General features: G+C 37.2%; 1 protein-coding gene across 5 annotated transcripts; it reads left to right on the top strand.

The window, feature by feature from the left end:
• The first annotated feature begins 419 nt into the window (after positions 1-419).
• LOC127860222 (uncharacterized) lies at positions 420-8,857 on the top strand. Of its 5 annotated transcripts, none has more exons than XM_052398152.1 (6): positions 593-705; positions 976-1,658; positions 4,861-5,855; positions 6,449-7,500; positions 7,777-7,909; positions 8,206-8,857. In XM_052398152.1, the coding sequence occupies exons 2-4, from the start codon at positions 1,324-1,326 to the stop codon at positions 6,799-6,801; spliced, it is 1,683 nt and encodes a 560-aa protein (XP_052254112.1). In that variant the 5' UTR covers positions 593-705; positions 976-1,323; the 3' UTR covers positions 6,802-7,500; positions 7,777-7,909; positions 8,206-8,857. The 5 variants fall into 5 exon arrangements, with proteins under 5 accessions (XP_052254109.1, XP_052254112.1, XP_052254111.1 ...); XM_052398151.1 differs by having other exon boundaries at positions 6,449-7,645; XM_052398149.1 differs by lacking the exon at positions 593-705 and adding an exon at positions 420-506 and having other exon boundaries at positions 6,449-7,909.
• Positions 8,858-18,576: the final 9,719 nt, after the last annotated feature.

Genomic DNA, 18,576 nt, shown 5'->3' with positions numbered 1-18,576 from the left:
ACGCAGCGATTTTCCCGAATCTATTAATAACCTCAGATTATGAATGACCGTACTACGCCACTAAGACGCAGCAGATAGTGGACTATTTTAATTATTCATAAATAATTTCTTCCGCGGCACATATAATACAAACATTATTTATTGTTTCTTTTCTATAAGCTCCGTTCAAAAATAATCCATTTAACACGATATTCACATAATGTTTCCATCTGTGAATGAATGTAGTTGGAGAATTCAAACCTCTTGCATAAATTAGATCTATACAACTCTTTCTCGCGCGGATACTGCAGGTGTGGCGTGTAGTAGGCTTTTCGTAGATAAATCGAAATGGCTTGAAATTTTCAGTAACAACATTAGCTGTTCGCTACACGAACAACTAATAAAGCAAAATATGGGTCGAACGTGGGTATCCGACGATGGTACAAACCCGATAGCAATAGCGATAAGGAGGCAGTCAATTTCCTGAATTTAAGGTGTATGGCCTAAAACAAAACAGGAGCTGAAATGTAAGTATAAATGGTCAACATTCTAGTAATTTCACATGTTTTTAGTAATTCGAAACTAAGTGAGCTGACTGAATTTAAGTCAACAACAACAACATGCTGAGTGAGAAGTAAACACAGGTACTTCCTGCTTGAGACAGCCTGCATTTGACATATTTCAACAGTGGGTTTAAATAAGTTAACAATGCAAAAAAAGTAAACGGTAATGACCCATTTTGTTTGGGTTAGTTTGAAAGCATTTGCTTTGATAGTGCAAAGCATGTTGTCGACTGTGTGCGTATTCTTACCCGGAAAGTTGAATGTGATTGCCGGGTTTATCTAAAAATGGGGTTTTTATGGGCAATTTCCGAGACCCCCGAAAAGGTCTATTTTACCCCAGATATAAATTTAAAGAGCTTTTTCTGCATTGTTTTGTGCTTTATTTTCAAGCTGTTAATGGGCCGCAATGAATATGGTCTGAATATATTTTCAGGTTGTGACTGAAGGCCTTGTTTTGAGGGTGTTTTGCAGACCAGTGCTTGTCGTCCTGGGGATTTTCCAGAAAAACTGTAGACTGCCCCCGAAGACCGGATTGTCCCAATATAAACAAATGCACAATCGTGATACAGCAACTAAATCTGAATGCTTCGGACAGTGGGCTACACCACACGATCGCCCTTAAGGCGGAATTGTCCGAGGATTTCCGATTGACAGCGACTATCTTCGGAATCCTCTGTAATAAATCGTCTGCTATCCGGAGTGAATGATAACGAGGGAACTCAAACGAAGGTAAATGTAACTATAAGGCTGCTGTTTTGTCAAAGTCAATTCATTCAGTAAAATGGCAACCTTTCCACAATCCAACCTTTACAAGGGATCTGACATGTTCCAAGACTTCTTGTGCTCGACCTGTGAAGACAACAAATTGGATAAAACGGCTGATTTCTACTGCGAATCATGCATGAAGTTTTATTGCCGAAATTGTATAAACATGCACCACCTGTTGTTCACAAAACACTCCCCCTTTGGAAGGGGAGATATGAAGAAATGGCCAGTGGCCAAGAAGGTGGAAGATTTTGTTCTGAAATGTGATGTCCATAAAGAAGAGAACCTGAAAATGTTATGTGATGACCACAATGACCTATGCTGCACGAAATGTGCATTCCTTAAACACAGGTAAATCTTGCCTTTACTGTAATTTTGTTCATGTACCATAATTGTAAATAGAAGACTGCATCTAAAAGCTTCTTTTGTAAGAGGGTCATTAATTTTACATCTCAGGGCTCGACATTAAAGGTAGTCCGACTGTCCGGGACAACCAAATCGTTAGTCCGGACAAGTAAATAAAGAAATTTGCTAGTCCAACCGGACAAGTGGTCATTATAATTGTATAACTTAGAAAAAATGCCTTTAAAGCCATTATTTCTGTGGAGATATCACTCAACTTTTCCGAGTATATTTTGTATACGTTTAATCGTCGAAGCCCGAGATATTCCGATAGTTCCATGTGATACATGTACTACACTGTACTGTTCACAAGGGAAGCAACCCTTAACATTTTTTTCTTTGCCAAGATAACAAGAATATTCTCCCTTGTAAAGAATATGCATTGTAAGACACCGGTACACACCGATCTTACAGACAATTAACGTAGTGACGTCCTCCTTATGTATAGAATGATTTTTTTTTAAATGTCAGTTAAGTTCTGTACATATACATCACTTTTAACATTTCTGTTTGATGTTAGCAACACACAAGTTTTTGTCAGGTACATGGTATTATGGCTTTGTATAACGTTTAAAAATCAATAATCTTGAGTTTTCCTGTTATTCTAGTCAGTTTTTAGCTCATCTATTTTTTGAAAAAAAATTATGAGCTATTGTCATCACCTTGGCGTCGGCGTTGGCGTTGGCGTTGGCGTCGGCGTCCGGTTAAGTTTTGCGTTTAGGTCCACTTTTCTCAGAAAGTATCAATGCTATTGCATTCAAACTTGGTACACTTACTTACTATCATGAGGGGACTGGGCAGGCAAAGTTAGATAACTCTGGCGTGCATTTTGACAGAATTATGTGCCCTTTTTATACTTAAAAAATTGAAAATTTTGGTTAAGTTTTGCGTTTAGTTCCACTTTTCTCAGTAAGTATCAATGCTATTGCATTCAAACTTGGTACACTTACTTACTATCATGAGGGGACTGGGCAGGCAAAGTTAGATAACTCTGGCATGCATTTTGACAGAATTATGTGCCCTTTTTATACTTAGAAAATTGACAATTTTGGTTAAGTTTTGTGTTTAGGTCCATTTTATTCCTTAAGCATCAAAGCTATTGCTTTCATACTTGCAACACTTACTAACTATCATAAGGGGACTGTGCAGGCAAAGTAATGTAACTCTGACTGGCATTTTGACAGAATTATGTGCCCTTTTTATACTTAGAAAATTGAAAATTTGATTAAGTTTTGTGTTTAGGTCCACTTTATTCCTACAATATCAAAGCTATTGCTTTCATACTTGCAAGATTAATGAACTATCATAAGGGGACCGTGCAGGCAAAGTTATGTAACTCTGACTGGCATTTGGACGGAATTATGGGCCCTTTATACTTAGAAAATTGAAAATTTGGTTAAGATTTATGTTTTGGTCCACTTTACCCCTAAAGTATCATAGATATTGCTTTCATACTTGGAACACTCACAAACTATCATAAGGGTACAGTAAAAGGACAAGTTGCATAACTCTGGTTGTCATTGTTACGGAATTATGGCCCTTTTTTGACTTAGTAACTTTTAATATATGGTTAAATTTTGTGTTTCGCTCCACTTTACTTCTTAAGTATCAAGGCTATTGCTTTCAAACTTCAAATACTTACATGCTATCATGAGGTTACTGTACCTGGCAACTTGAATTTTACTTTGACCTTTGAATGACCTTGACTCTCAAGGTCAAATTATTAAATTTTGCTAAAATTGCCATAACTTCTTTATTTATGATTAGATTTGATTGATACTTTGATGAAACTACTCTTACCTGACATACCACAATAGACTCCACCCAAACCATCCCCCATGCCCTCCCCCCCCCTCCCCCTCCCCTATTTTTTTTTTTTTTTAAGATCATCTCACAAATGACCACCACACCCTCACACTATACCCCCACCCCCCCCCACCCCACCCCCCCAATTTTTTTTTTTTTTTTTTTTTTTTTTTTTTAAGATCATCTCACAAATTACCACCACACCCTCACACTATACCCCCCCCCCTCCCATTTTTTTTTAAACTGTTATGTTTGAAATACCGTCCAACCATCGCACCCAAACCCCCCCCCGCTTTTTCGCTTTTTTGGAAGATAATGTAATAAATGTCCACAACCCCACACTATACACCCCTCTTCACTCCACTCCTCCCTCCTTTGTGATTGAAAATGAGAGTCCCTTCACCTTTAAAAAGAAAATAGATGAGCGGTCTGCACCCACAAGGTGGTGCTCTTGTTTTGTATTGAAATTGCCTACAATTATGTTTACATGTTATTTGAACGATTCAAGTCTTTATGATTTGAGCATTTTGTATTATTTCATTATTTTGCAAAGTACTGAGCAGAATAAAGATATAATGGTCAGGACAAGTTGCTTTTTGGTCAGGACAAGTTAAATTATGGTCTACTTGTCCGACTGGACAAGTGGCTTCAAAAGTTAATGTCGAGCCCTGCATCTAATAAAATATCTGATGAAATGAATGATTAGTTTTCAGATTTAGATAAATGAGTATTTGTGTATATGTGAGAACATAGGCGCTCGATGTCAATGACAATGTTTTATTTATTTATTTATTTTTTAGTTACCCGTTGTTTATTATAATGCATACATATACTAAATTAATAAAAATCTTCCGACAAAACGTCTTCTTAAAAAAAGTTATATCTATGTACATAGTCGAACTATCTTTTTTTTTAAATTAATTAATTAAAAAAAAAAATTGTCATTGACATCGAGCGCCTATGTATGAGAATGGCTGTTTTTCACAATTTTGGGAATTCGTGACTCAATTTTTAACAATTTTAAGAAGTTTGTGACTCAAATTTTCACAATTTAAAGCAGTTCACAACTCAAATTTACACAATTTTGGAAAGTTTCGACTTCCTGACTAATTTTTTCACAATTTTGAACATTTCGCGATTCATTTCTTCACAAAATGGGGGAGGGAGGGCCAAGGCTGCTTCACAAAAACAGGAAAAAATAGCACTGTATGTACACTGTTAACTTAAGCTGGACTATTTGATTCTGATTGTTCTAAAGTATTTTCAGACTCCTGACAAAAGCTATCAAAAAAGGTATTTGAGTATTTTATACACTTTTAAAGAGTTTTCTGTTATTCTCTTTCAGACACTGTCGAAAGGTAAATTTTATATCTGAACTAGTAAAAAGTCGCAATACAGACCTTCAAAAACTGTCACTTTCTATCCTTACTATCCTGGAAGAAATGAAGGAACTTCAAGGCAATCAAGAGGCTAGCATTCGGTATGTGCAAAGTTCATATGATGAACAGTTACTCACAATACAAGAAACGCGGCAAAAAATAATTGCAGCCTTCAACAAGATTGAACAGAAGACACTGAAGGAAATGAAAGATACTCTAACGAAACTGCAAGCCGCTTCCAAAAGTGATGGTGACAAATGCATCAGACTGTGGGATGAATTGCAACAACTTCGAGACGCTATACAGGACATTGGAGATAAAAGCAATCAGGAACTATCCTTTATAGCTGCAAAGAAATGTGAGGACATAATACAGCAGTCTGAAACCTTCCTTGAGAAAAACTCTCTTCAGTTTAAAGTATCCATTACATTCCAACCTAACAGTGGAATTGTACACTACTTGTCCAATCTGTCAGGTCTTGGGAGGATTGAACACAGTGCCCAGAATCCAAACAAGGTGTTAACATTGCAGGGAAAGTCTGTACAAAATGTGAGAATATCAAGGGATTCCACCTCATGCCATATCACAGCCATCTGTGTCCTCCCGGATGGACAGGTCCTTGTTGCAGACATGGATAATAAGAAAATCAAGCTGGTTGATGAGCAGTACCAGGTGGTGAGTCACTGGAGTGTGACTGCCTATCCAAAAGACATTTGTCAGATCACACCCAGTGAGGTGGCTGTGACTGTGGATGATACTAACACAAATGAGGTCCAGTTTATCACAGTCAACAAAAGGCAGCTGGTGACAGGAAGAAAGCTTCAGTTACAACATACTTGTAATGGTATTGCCTGCCACCAGGAAGACCTGTATATTACTTCTGATACGGCACTTTACAAGTACAAACTGAGTGGGAAACTTGTCAGGAAGATGTATAAAGATACATCAGGCAATTATACAGGTAAAAATCTTAGGAATATGTATAATCAATTGCTTTAGATTGTACCATTAGTATATTATTTCAGCCAAAGTTAAGAATACAAGTTCATGTTTAGTTGATTTAGACATTGATTTGCTGTATAGCATGTCTATAAATAGACACTGAGTATTTTTCAATAACTGTAACTTGTAGTTGGTCTATATGTAGTTTTAGGTGCATTCTAAATGTTGAAATTTAAATGTAAATAGCATTGCCATCATGTGTATATGTATTGATAATCTATTAATTTATTACTGCATGTAGTTTCATGTACACCAGCTGACACTCTGCGTATTGCAGTGTAATTATTTCCTTCTATGATAATGTGGCAGACTTCAATGCTTCAAACACATACACATACATGTACAAACATGCCAAACATTGAGAGAACACAAAACACTGGAATTAAACTTCCTGCAATACATAAATATTTATTTTTATTGGATTTTATACAGATCTTAATAATTTGTTGTAGATGCTATTTAAAAACATATTAATACAGTTTTAATGAGAAAAGTTATTAACCACAATACATTTAATTCAATTAATTTAATTGATGTTACTATGTTTTGCAGTGAGCAGATGTGCTGTGAATCCCACCGGGGAAAAGTTGTACATCATTAACTTCTCCCATGGCAAGCTCCTCACCCTGGCCAGCAATGGTTCAGTCTTGGCCACATTCAGTGACCCTGCACTAGAAGGTCCACGTTGCGTACATGTGACACCTGCAGGCCAGGTGCTGGTCTGTGGAGGGGGGTCCAGCACTATCCTACAAGTTGACATAAGGGGCAGAAGGAAGCTGGCTAGTCTTGCTTCACGGAAGGATGGAGTGGTGTCCCCATGGTCAGTCTGCTACAACAGACACACTGCCTCCATGATTGTGGGACTTTATGAGAACAGCAACATACTGGTGTTCAAAGTACAATAGTTTAACTTTGTACGTATCATGATGTTTGATTCAGATTATTTACATGTATGTAAATTGCAATGAGATTGTGTTGTTGTGCATAAGAATATTGTGTTATGATACTACATCAATGTAAGTGTTAATGCAGATGCAATGATTTTGTTAAGCAAATTTTGTAATAAGTGAACATAAGAAATACCAAAGATATTTTTATATTGTAACGTGGTAATGCAGATGCATTGAATTTGCAAACAAATTTTGTAATTAGTGAACATAAAAAATACAAAAAAATTTTATATTGCAATTTGTTAATGCAGATGCATTGAATTTGTAAACAAATTTTCTATTGAGTGAACATAAGAAATACCAAAGATTTTTTATGCTCCCCTTCGAAGAAGAGGGGGTATATTGCTTTGCACATGTCGGTCTGTCGGTCGGTCCGTCCACCAGGTGGTTTCCGGATGATAACTCAAGAATGCTTAGGCCTAGGATCATGAAACTTCATAGGTACATTGATCATGACTTGCAGATGACCCCTATTGATTTTAAGGTCACTAGGTCAAAGGTCAAGGTCACTGACCTGAAATAGTAAAATGGTTTCCGGATGATAATTCAAGAACGCTTATGCCTAGGATCATGAAACTTGATAGGTAGATTGATCATGACTTGCAGATGACCCCTATTGATTTTCAGGTCACTAGGTCAAAGGTCAAGGTCACAGTGACCCGAAATAGTAAAATGGTTTCCGGATGATAACTCAAAAACGCTTATGCCTAGGATCATGAAACTTGATAGGTAGATTGACCATGACTTGCAGATGACCCCTATTGATTTTCAGGTCACTAGGTCAAAGGTCAAGGTCACTGTGACACGAAATAGTAAAATGGTTACCGGATGATAACTCCAGAACGCTTATGCCTAGGATCACGAAACTTGAAAGGTAGATTGATCATGACTCGCTGATGACCCCTATTGATTTTCAGGTCAAAGGTCAAGGTGACCCGAAATAGTAAAATGGTTTCCGGATGATAACTCAAGAACGCTTATGCCTAGGATCATGAAACTTGATAGGTACATTGATCATGACTGGCAGATGACCCCTATTGATTTTCAGGTCACTAGGTCAAAGGTCAAGGTCACAGTGACCCGAAATAGTAAAATGGTTTCCGGATGATAACTAAAGAACGCTTATGCCTAGGATCATGAAACTTGATAGGTACATTGATCATGACTCGCAGATGACCCCTATTGATTTTGAGGTCACTCGGTCAAAGGTCAGGGTCACGGTGACACGAAATAGTAAAATGGTTTCCGGATGATAACTCAAGAACGCTTATGCCTAGGATCATGAAACTTGATAGGTACATTGATCATGACTGGCAGATGACCCCTATTGATTTTGAGGTCACTAGGTCAAAGGTCAAGGTCACAGTGACCCAAAATAGTAAAATGGTTTCCCGATGATAACTCAAGAAAGCTTATGGCTAGGATCATGAAACTTCATAGGTACATTGATCATGACTCGCAGATGACCCCTATTGATTTTCAGGTCACTAGGTCAAAGGTCAAGGTCACAGTGACAAAAAACATATTTACAAATTGGCTGTCACTGCAACTGAGAGCCCATATAGGGGGCATGCATGTTTTACAAACAGCCCTTGTTTTATATTGTTACATGTATAACATTTGTGTTTGTATTTCGCTTTTACTAAACAAGTTGACAATCATGAACTGCTTGTGAAAATACAAAAACAATTTGAGTTCAGAATACCCTGTAGAATGTCTGTTATTAACATAATTTTACATCACACTGGGTGTATATATAGATTGTGGTTTCTTTAAACATACATAAGAAGTTAATTGAAGATAACTTGAAATTTGTATAGTTTTGTTTCCTGCACTGAAGAAACATTTTTGTATTAATCGTTATCTAAAGCTGTGTACAGTGAACCACAAAATCATACCCGTTCAAAGAACGCTCGCATGTTGTATGTACACATGATTACAATACTATTTTAAATATAATGCATTCATATAAAAGTCATGCGGGTTTAATAAAATAAAATGATTTTTTTCATCAGTATTTGTTATATTTATATACTGGTTTTGATAAATAAAACAACAAGCAATTTCGATGAAATGATATTCACAGATAATTTCGAAATTGTGTGACAGTCGGGACTGGCAAACACTAACAGAATGACAGACACTGCCTATTCTATATCATTCTGCCTGTGACAAGGGATTAAAAGTTTGGAGAAACAAATCACTAAAACTGGCCCAGCACCCATTCATAGATGAGGATGTGGCGCAGCAATGAATTGCAAGAGCAAAACATAATAAACATAAGTCAGCTCTTGTTTAGCTCACCTGATTACTCAGGTGAGCTTATGTGATCAGTCTTCGTCCGTCCGTTGTCCACATTTGGTTTGTAAACACTCTAGAGGCCACATTTCTTGTCCGTTCTTCATGAAACTTGAAGATTTGTCCCAATGATACCTCGATCAAGTTCGAAACTGGATCATGCTGGGTCAAAAACTAGGTCACTAGGTCAAAAAAAAGAAAAAACTTGTAAACACTGTAGAAGTCACATTTCATGCCCAGTCTTCATGTTACTTTGTCAAAATGTCAAAAGTGGTTCCGGTCCATTAAAAAAACATGGCCGCCCGTGGGCGTGGCAGTTTTCCTTATTTGGCTATAGAGAAACCTTGTAAACACTCTAGAAGTCATAATTTTTGCCCAAACATCATGAAACTTGGTCAAAACATTGGTTTTATTGATATCTCAGACGAGTTTGAAAATAGTCCAGATCGGTGAAAAAACATGGCCACCAGGGGGCGGCCAGTTTTCTCAATATGTATATAGTGAAAACATGTAAACACTCTAGAAGTCACAATGTTTGCCCAATCATCATGAAACTTGGTCAAAACATTGGTTTTATTGATATCTCAGAAGAGTTCGAAAATGGTCCAGATCGGTGAAAAAACATGGCCACCAGTGGTGGTGGGGGGTTTCGCTATTTGTATATAGTGAAAACATACGTACACTCTAGAAGTCACACTTTTGGTCCAATCTTCATGAAATTTGGTCAGAACCTTTTTTTCCTAGATACGTGAGTTAAGTTCTAAAATGGGTCTGGTCCGTTAAAAAACATGGCTTCCAGGGGGACGGGGCAGTTTTCCTTATATTTATATAGTAAACAAGGCTTGTGAACAGTCAAGAAGTCACATTTTTTGCCAAATCATCATGAAACTTGGTCAAAACATTGGTTTTATTGATATCTCGGACAAGATGAAAAATGGTCCAGATCGGTGAAAAAACATGGCCACCAGTGGGCTGGGCAGTTTTCTCTATATGTATAGAGTGAAAACATGTGAACAGTCTTTAAGTCACATTTTTCGCCCAACTTTCATGAAATTTGGTCAGAACATTTGTTTCTTAGATATGAGTGTTGAGTTCGAAAATGGTTCCGGTCCGTTGAAAATCAGGGCCGCCAGGGGGGGGGGCGCATTTTTCTTATATTTATATAGTAAAAAAAGCTTGTGAACACTAGAAGTCACATTTTTTGCCCAATCATTATGAAACTTGCTGAAAACATTGGTTTTATTTATATCTCAGAAGAGTTCGAAAATGATCCCGATCGGTAAAAAAACATGGCCGCCAGGGGGGGGGGGCAGTTTTCCTTATATGACTATAGAGAAACCTTGCGAACACTCTAGAAGTCACATTTTTTTCTTAATCATCGTGAAATTTTGTCAATACATTGGTTTTATTGATATCTCCGACAAGTTGGAAAATGGCTCAGATCTGTGAAAAAACACACTTTTTAGCTCGCCTGATTGCTCAGGTTTTAGGATTGGTCTTTGTCCCCCATCGGTCCACATTTGGTTTTTAAACACTCTAGCATCCACATTTCTCAAGCATTCTTTATCAAAGTTGCTGAGAAGCTATATGGCCACAAGCCAGTCGAATTTGATAAAGCAAAATCGCATAATAAATGCCATAATTATTGCCCTTAGATTGTCAACATTTTCATTATATTGTACGAAATCCTTGTAAACACTCTTAAGGTCACAATTTTGTTTCAGATTTTATGAATCTTGGTCATCATATTTATTTTTATGCCCCCCTTCGAAGAAAAGGGAGTATATTGTTTTGCACATGATGATCCGTCGGTCGGTCAGTCCGTCCACAAAATAGTTTCCGGATGATAACTCAAGAACACTTAGGCCTAGGATTATGAAACTTAATAGGTACATTGATCATGACTGGCAGATGACCCCTATTGATTTTGAGGTCACTATGTCAAAGGTCAAGGTCACAGTGACCTGAAGCAGTAAAATGGTTTCTTACATATTCACACAATGGCTGCCACTACAACAGACAGCCCATTTGGGGGGGAATGCGTGTTTTACAAGCAGCCCTTGTTGTAAGCAAAGCTTGATGTTTGGTCATGATTGGTCAAAATATAGGTCACCAGGTCAAATCTTACAAAAACCTTGTAAACACCCCATACGTCAGAGTTTTGGTTCAATAATGATGAAACTTGTCCAGGATGTTTATCTGGACAATATCTAGGTCATGTTTGACGTTTGGTAAAGATTGAATGAATCAACTCCTCTCATGTGAGTGAACTAGGGCCATCTTGGCCCTCTTGTTTTATATCTGATTGATAGTCATTTGTTTTACTAACAAAAAAACAACATCATCGCTGTATATCTTTTAAAAAGATTTTTCTAGGTTTTGTTTGTACATGACATGTAGCTTGTTTAATACTGAAAATTGTTGATTACTAGTATATTATTGGTACTTCTACTTTTTTTCCAGTATAAATACAGTATACATGCTATCTGACTTATCTATAGGTTTTGTTTAGTTGGATGTAGTTAAAATGTACTAATACAACCTTTTTGTTAATTAAGGGGTGTGATTTTAAAAATAATACAAACATTCATTCTTAAATCTAGGACAATTATCGCCATTTTACAAAACTGTGGACAAGTATCTTTATGAACACCGCTAATTGGTAATCTTAACAAGAGTTCCGCGGTCGGATACATATGCCCCCCCCCCCCCCCTCGCAAATATGCCCCCTTGACCTTTGACCTAGTGACCCAAATTTCTGTAGGGGTCATCTACTGTCCAAGGCCTATGCACATAAAGTAATGTCATGCCCTAGATTGTTTATGAAAACATGTGTTTATGTTCATGTACATTGTTCATTTTTACCGTTTATGTTTTGCATCTAAATGACTATGTCACTGTTATTTAATGCTTTTATTGGATGCTGTGTGGAAGTTAGAGCTGATAACAGCCGATGCCTACATTTTGCGCTTCTTTATTATTTGTAATATCCTTTTTAAAAGTCTCATTGTTTAAGCGTCTGTTAATGTGGCAGCCATTTTTGCATAAACAGGAAGTTGATTTCCTGATGCTGACATAAGTGCCTTCTGGGTAGTTTACACTGACTACAGTATTTTGACAGTTTCGTCATACAATATCTTTTGTTAAATACTCATATTCCTTCTTAAAAATTGTTTAAAAAGGTAATAGTCATCTTTATAAATGATTTATTGATTTAATTGATATTTATTTGACTACTGCTTCATTGTAATATCGTCAGAAATATCATTTTAATATGAGTGACATTTACCGTGTCAAGAACGCTCAAATTTTATTGAGCGCTCTTGCGCGCTTTACTGCTCGTTGTTTGTGCGCTTTTTGTGCACAATTCATATGTGCGCTTTTACGTTATTATTGCACAACGTTATGTGTGCGCTTTTGGAGAGTATAAAAGGCACTGAAAATTCTCATTCGAGGACTCTGAACTTTGTTTTCCTAGGTGTGGGACCTATTTTATTTTTCATATATAAGCATTTAAAATACAGTTTTCAATAAGACTTAGCTATTAAAATTAAGACTGAATTTTATAAATACTTAAAAATTGCATTTGTCATCTTTTTAGAACATTATAAAATAGAAAGTGCAAATACTTAACATGACACATGTACGTGTATATTGCTGTATTATAATGTAAATGTCTGAAAATTAATCTGTCTGTTAAGAAATATATATATTGGAAGTTGTTATTTATTTATTCGTTATGAATGAATAAAATTTAGAAAGGTTATAAATCTTGAGTTTGTATATTTTTTTGACAATTTTAAAACAACTGAATAGGCAAAATGTTATTCTTAGTTTACTGTTTATCAGAGTCCATTTTAGTTCCATGTTAAACTTGAATAAAAGCTTCAAGTTTGGAAAAGTTAAAGAAACTGAAGTAAAATCACAGCTACCGCTCGGCTCGTGACATAATTTATGGTGGCAGCGGTGGGATCTTTGATTTCTACATAGATTCAGCGATTGAATCCAGTCTTCGAAAGCAAAATGTCAGACTCCGAATCAGAACAAGAGAATGAAGTATTCTTCAGAACAGCAGCTAACCAGCATTCTGAAGAACCATATCAAGAAAATAAAACAGCACTATCATCATCTAAGTCCAGTACCCCTAGATTAAACAAAAGTGTTTCCAACGTAGAAATGTCAAATGGCAATACAACCGACTGGATGAAAGATGCAGTCACAAATATGGTGTCAATGCAAAATCAGATGTCAAATGCTTTACAGAATGTTACAACACTTCTAGCAAATTTATGTGATAAAAACAACAAACAAGTACAAATTTCCCCCCAGGAACAGGAAGCAAACAATAACCATTTCCGTAATGACAGAGATCAGGGTGAACAAATGTGGGACATTGGCTACCAGCACCCAAGGGAGAACAGGTCTTATGACAGGCAAACAAGAAGTGTAAACCCTCATAAATGCAGTTCAAGCATGAAAATCCCTTCTTTTACTGGCAAAGATGAGTGGAAAGTATGGATTAACAGGTTTGAAATTATTGCTGAAAGACTTCATTGGAATGAAGAAGAAAAACTTGACAATTTATTACCAAAATTGCAAGGCAGTGCTGGTGAATTTGTGTTCATTCAACTGAATCATGAAGTTTTAACCAACTATAGAGAACTTGTTAGTGAAATTAACAACAGATTTAGGGTCATAGAAACTCCAAGAACTTTTGCTGTAAAATTTAGCAAACGAGATCAGAAAGTAGGTGAAACAGCTGAGGAGTATGCTGCAGAACTTAAACGTCTGTATGACAAAGCCCATACAAGGAGAGACTACAGAACACGGCAAGAAGATTTAGTGAGAAGATTCCTGGACGGTCTACGAGATGAAGAAGTGCGGTCAGAAATTGAGTTTATTAAGGAACCCGAGGACATTGATGAAGCAGTGTACCATGTTGTAAATTACATACAAACCAGAACTAGGCATCAATTTCACGATGACAGAAAGAGAAAATTTGTGCGTAGAACTTCGGGATCAGAAAATGAAATAGATTATGAAGTGATTGAAACAGATAATGACGACACTAGCCAACATGCCAATAGAGTCCCAAACAAGAGCCAGCAAAAGCAATTTAATTCAGAAAATACCAAAACATGTGGCATGAAGACTGATATTTCAAGAGAGGCTGCAAAAAGCAAAGAAACTGATGTATTGCAACAAGTTCTGGAAAAACTAAACCAGTTAACCCAAGCCCAACAACAACAACAAACAACTGAACATGGTTTTAAGCAAAAGCTCAAGACAATTAAATGTTATTCTTGTAACCAAGAAAATCATTTTGCTAGGGATTGTCCATTGAAAAATGCCAGGTATCAGAATGAGCAAGTTGCACGAAAAGACTTCTATCAAAATCAGCCTTTAAACTTGAAAGGACCAAGCCGATTGGCCGAGGGGAGGTCCTGGCAAGCATAAATGGCCATGATGACTCAGCAAGTGTAGCCGAAGAAATTGTGCGGCGCAAAAGAGCATTTAGTAGTGGTGTCTATATCAAAGGTAATATTGAAAATGTGCCAGTTATTTTAACAACTGATAATGGAGCAACAAGAACAATCATTTCAGACAGAGTTTACAATAAATTGGACCCTAAAATTAGACCTCAGCTTAACAAATCAGCTTGTTTGACAGGTGCAAGTGGAATTCCTTTAAAAGAATGTGGAAAAGCATTTTTTAACATTGAATTAGGGCCAGTCTCAATGTACAAAGAATTGATTGTTGCTGAAATTGAGGATGATGTTTTGTTAGGAATAGACATTCTGCAAAATGATGATGGAGGTCCCGCAGATATACTTTTGTCAAAAGGAGTAATAGTTTTGAAAGGCAAAAATATACCATGTATTCAAATTGGAATGAAAAACAATGTTCGAAAAGTAACAGCAGCTGACCATTTCATCATTCCACCTCTCAGCGAAGCGGTCATTGATGTGTTTATTGAGCGTAAAGAATCAGATGATGTGTCTAAAAAAACAGATTTTATTGTAGAACCTACACAACACTTTTGTGAAACATATCCATTGAAGATGGCCTCAGTATTAGTTGATATAAATAGAAACCCGACAGGCAAAATACGTCTTTTAAATCCATTCCCATATAGTGTAGATATTAATCAAGACTCAGTATTAGGCCAAGCCGAACAAATCGACAGTATAATAAGTACACTTAAAGGTCAAGAACACACACCGGAAGAGGGCAATAATTTCTCTGTACGCCAAGTTACTATCAGTAACAAATCAGATCAAATCATCATTAAGGTAAAAGAAGAGATATCCTTGGAAAATAAAGAAATTCCAGAACACTTAAAAAAATTGTACCAAACGCCTGTTAAAAACTGCAGTGAACAAGAAAATCAAGTTATAGCAAATCTGCTAGCTAGGTTTCAAAACAGTTTTTCTAAAAATGACCTTGACATTGGTTTGACAAATGTAATAGAGCCCCCTATCAATACAGGTGATACACAAACAGTGAAACAAGCTCAAAGAAGAGTGTCAATGGTTTATGCCGAAGCAGGAAAAAGGGGAATAGAAGAATTACTGGACAAGGGAGTAATAAGAAAGATCAGGACCAGTCCAAGAAACCCACAGTGTAATGGCCGGACAGACCGTTTTAACAAGAATCGAGGATGCCTCGCAGGGGCTTATAGAGCCACACCTAGTGAGTCGACCACATTGACCCCAAACCTTCTTACCATTGGCAGAGAAGTCCGTTTACCATCAGAGTTGGTGTTTGGTAGCACAACAACATGCGACAACAACACTATTACAACGTACGGAGATTATGTCGACTGGCTGCGGTCAAGATTTCAAAAGGCACATCAGGTAGCAATTGATCACCTTGGGACTGCTGCCAAGCGCAACAAAGCAATTTATGATGCAAGAGTGTCAATAAACATTTACAACACTGGTGATGTTGTTTGGTATCTCAATGAAGCGAGAAAGCCTGGAATAGCACCGAAGTTAGAACGAACATACGATGGTCCTTTTCTGGTGAGCAAGAAAATTTCAGAAGTGAATTTCAAGTTACGACTAGACAAGCAAGGAAATGAAAAAATTGTTCATCATAATAAACTCAAGCCATACGAAGGAGATCAAGTGCCAAAATGGATTCTGAAAGAACAACGGAAGTTAAAATTTTAAACCATGATGTTTCATATTGTGTTTTAATATATTTTGTGTGCAGTTATAACATTTGTTTTAGTCATGTACATGAGTGTAAACCAAGATTGTTTGAACTTCATTGCATTAGATGATGCAGAGAAAAAGATTATATTGTTTATTTATTTGTGTCTTAAAAATGTGGATTTTAAAACTGTAAAAGTATTTGCACCTCAAAAATCACAATGGATACATAGTTATGGAAAAAAATCAGCTCTTGTGATTGTTGTTATAAGTAATGTCAACAAAAGAAAACAGTATTTGTGATGGAATAGTGCTAATGTGATTCTGTTATAGAAGAGATGTATAGTTAACTTGTGGCATGATTTAGTTGTGAAGTTAAAATGTCAGAGAGTTGTTTAAAGTCTTAAGAACGGGTATTCACGGTATTGAATAGGGAAAGATTGACCTTAAGTATGGTCGGGAATGAATCACCATGTGTGACAGGCAATGAGCCGGGAACCGATTGATAAAATGCAATGATTAAGAATATGAACGGGTTTTGAGTCTGACAAAATAATCGTTATCAAGTTAACAGTGTAACAGAAAGCACAGCAGTGAATTTGAGCGTTGTTGATATTTTGCATTTGAATTTTCGTCAGTGAAATGATTAAGTGTAATTGAGTGTTAAAGCATCAGAATTTGAACGAAATCAATTATTTATTTATTTTTTTTAATTTTAATTTCGCCGAAAAGAAAAATACAATGTTAAAGCATACATAATCCAAAGACACAAGTGGAGAACAGTTATTTGTAAGTGATGTGATGTGACTAAAAATATGTTTCAGAAGAAAAGTGACAACATGCTTGTTATTCATTTTCAGTCAACAAACCAATCATCTTGCCATCATGTCTCAATTCTCATCCAGTAGTCAACGTCGTCGCGCCTATCAGTGCCTGAAATGCTGCCATCGGATGGACAAAGTGTACATTGAGGCGAAATACCGCGTGTACAGCCATTTCCTGAAGGAGCACATGAGTCTGGATCAAGCTCCATACTACTGTCGTCTGTGCCTCTTCAGATGTTTCAAACGCGCAGAACTGGAAAAGCATGTTCACAGTTTCCGTCGTCATGCACTTGTGCTCCAGGAGAAAAACATCCCTGACAGTCCAGAGTTCCTTGTCAGTAATCAATCTCCATATCTCATTACTGACCGGGATGTTGCTGTCCTTTCTGCTGAAGAAAGCAAACGCCATTGGCTCTCTATCTCCAAAAAGCCTGACATTCTGTCTCAAGCCATACAGTCTGTGCTTCCAGACCTGAGTCCTGTCAGCAACTGGCCACTGTCTCCTTTCCTACAGCAATCTTCTCCAACACAACCGTCCAGACTTACTCCTCTTCAGACATTTCAACCTCAACCCATCACCTACGTCAACCTCTCGGAATGCATAGGCCCCCTGCAACAGCTGATCAATGTCATCGGAACATCAACAAACACCCCAACGCTAGCACCAAATCAACTAACCCTGACCAGCCTCCCACCATCTCACACCGCACAAACAGAAGCACCTCAAGCCATAATAGACCAAGAAGATCTTTTGACCACTCTGCCAACCATCGAAGAATGTCGTGCTCTTGCCCCTGAAACAACATCTGACTCCAGCTCTTCATCTGGCTCTTCATCATCTTCATCATCAGTCTCATCCAACTCGTCTGTTAAAAGACACAATGAACTAATGGCTGTGTTGGCAGACATCAATAACAACTTGAAAAATATACACACAGAAATCAACAAGCAGTATCGCTTCAATTGTGACTTCACAAAGAGCATGGCAGACCTCACTGACATCCTGAGGAGTCAAAACCAACCAACACAACCAGCAGCTGAGTGTCCCCCACCCACATATCATCATCCGGATTACAGCCACAGCAACACCCATCACCGTCTTGACCATTCTGCAACTGAAACATCTACCGTCCGATACAACCAGCACCGTGACCGTTCTCCTTTGCGCCCCAGAAATCACGACTCGAGGGACAGACATGACAAGGAAAACCACCGCGACAGAAGATTCGTGCATCGTCGTATGTATTAGTTGTCTGAAACATTGAAACATTGTCATTTCACTTACAATAAACCTTGAATAACATCTTTTAAAGCTTTGCATATTCAGGATTGTATCATTTAGTGCTTTAAATTATCTAGTCATTTTGTTTAGAAGGTTTAATAATTATTTAAGTATAAATGTTTGCAAGTGAATACATGTTGACTAATTAACTTTGGTATTCAAGTTGAAA

This window comes from Dreissena polymorpha, chromosome 15 (assembly GCF_020536995.1).
Source record: "Dreissena polymorpha isolate Duluth1 chromosome 15, UMN_Dpol_1.0, whole genome shotgun sequence".
In the NCBI taxonomy this organism is placed as follows: domain Eukaryota; kingdom Metazoa; phylum Mollusca; class Bivalvia; order Myida; family Dreissenidae; genus Dreissena; species Dreissena polymorpha.
This window is presented reverse-complemented; position numbering and strand designations above follow the sequence as displayed.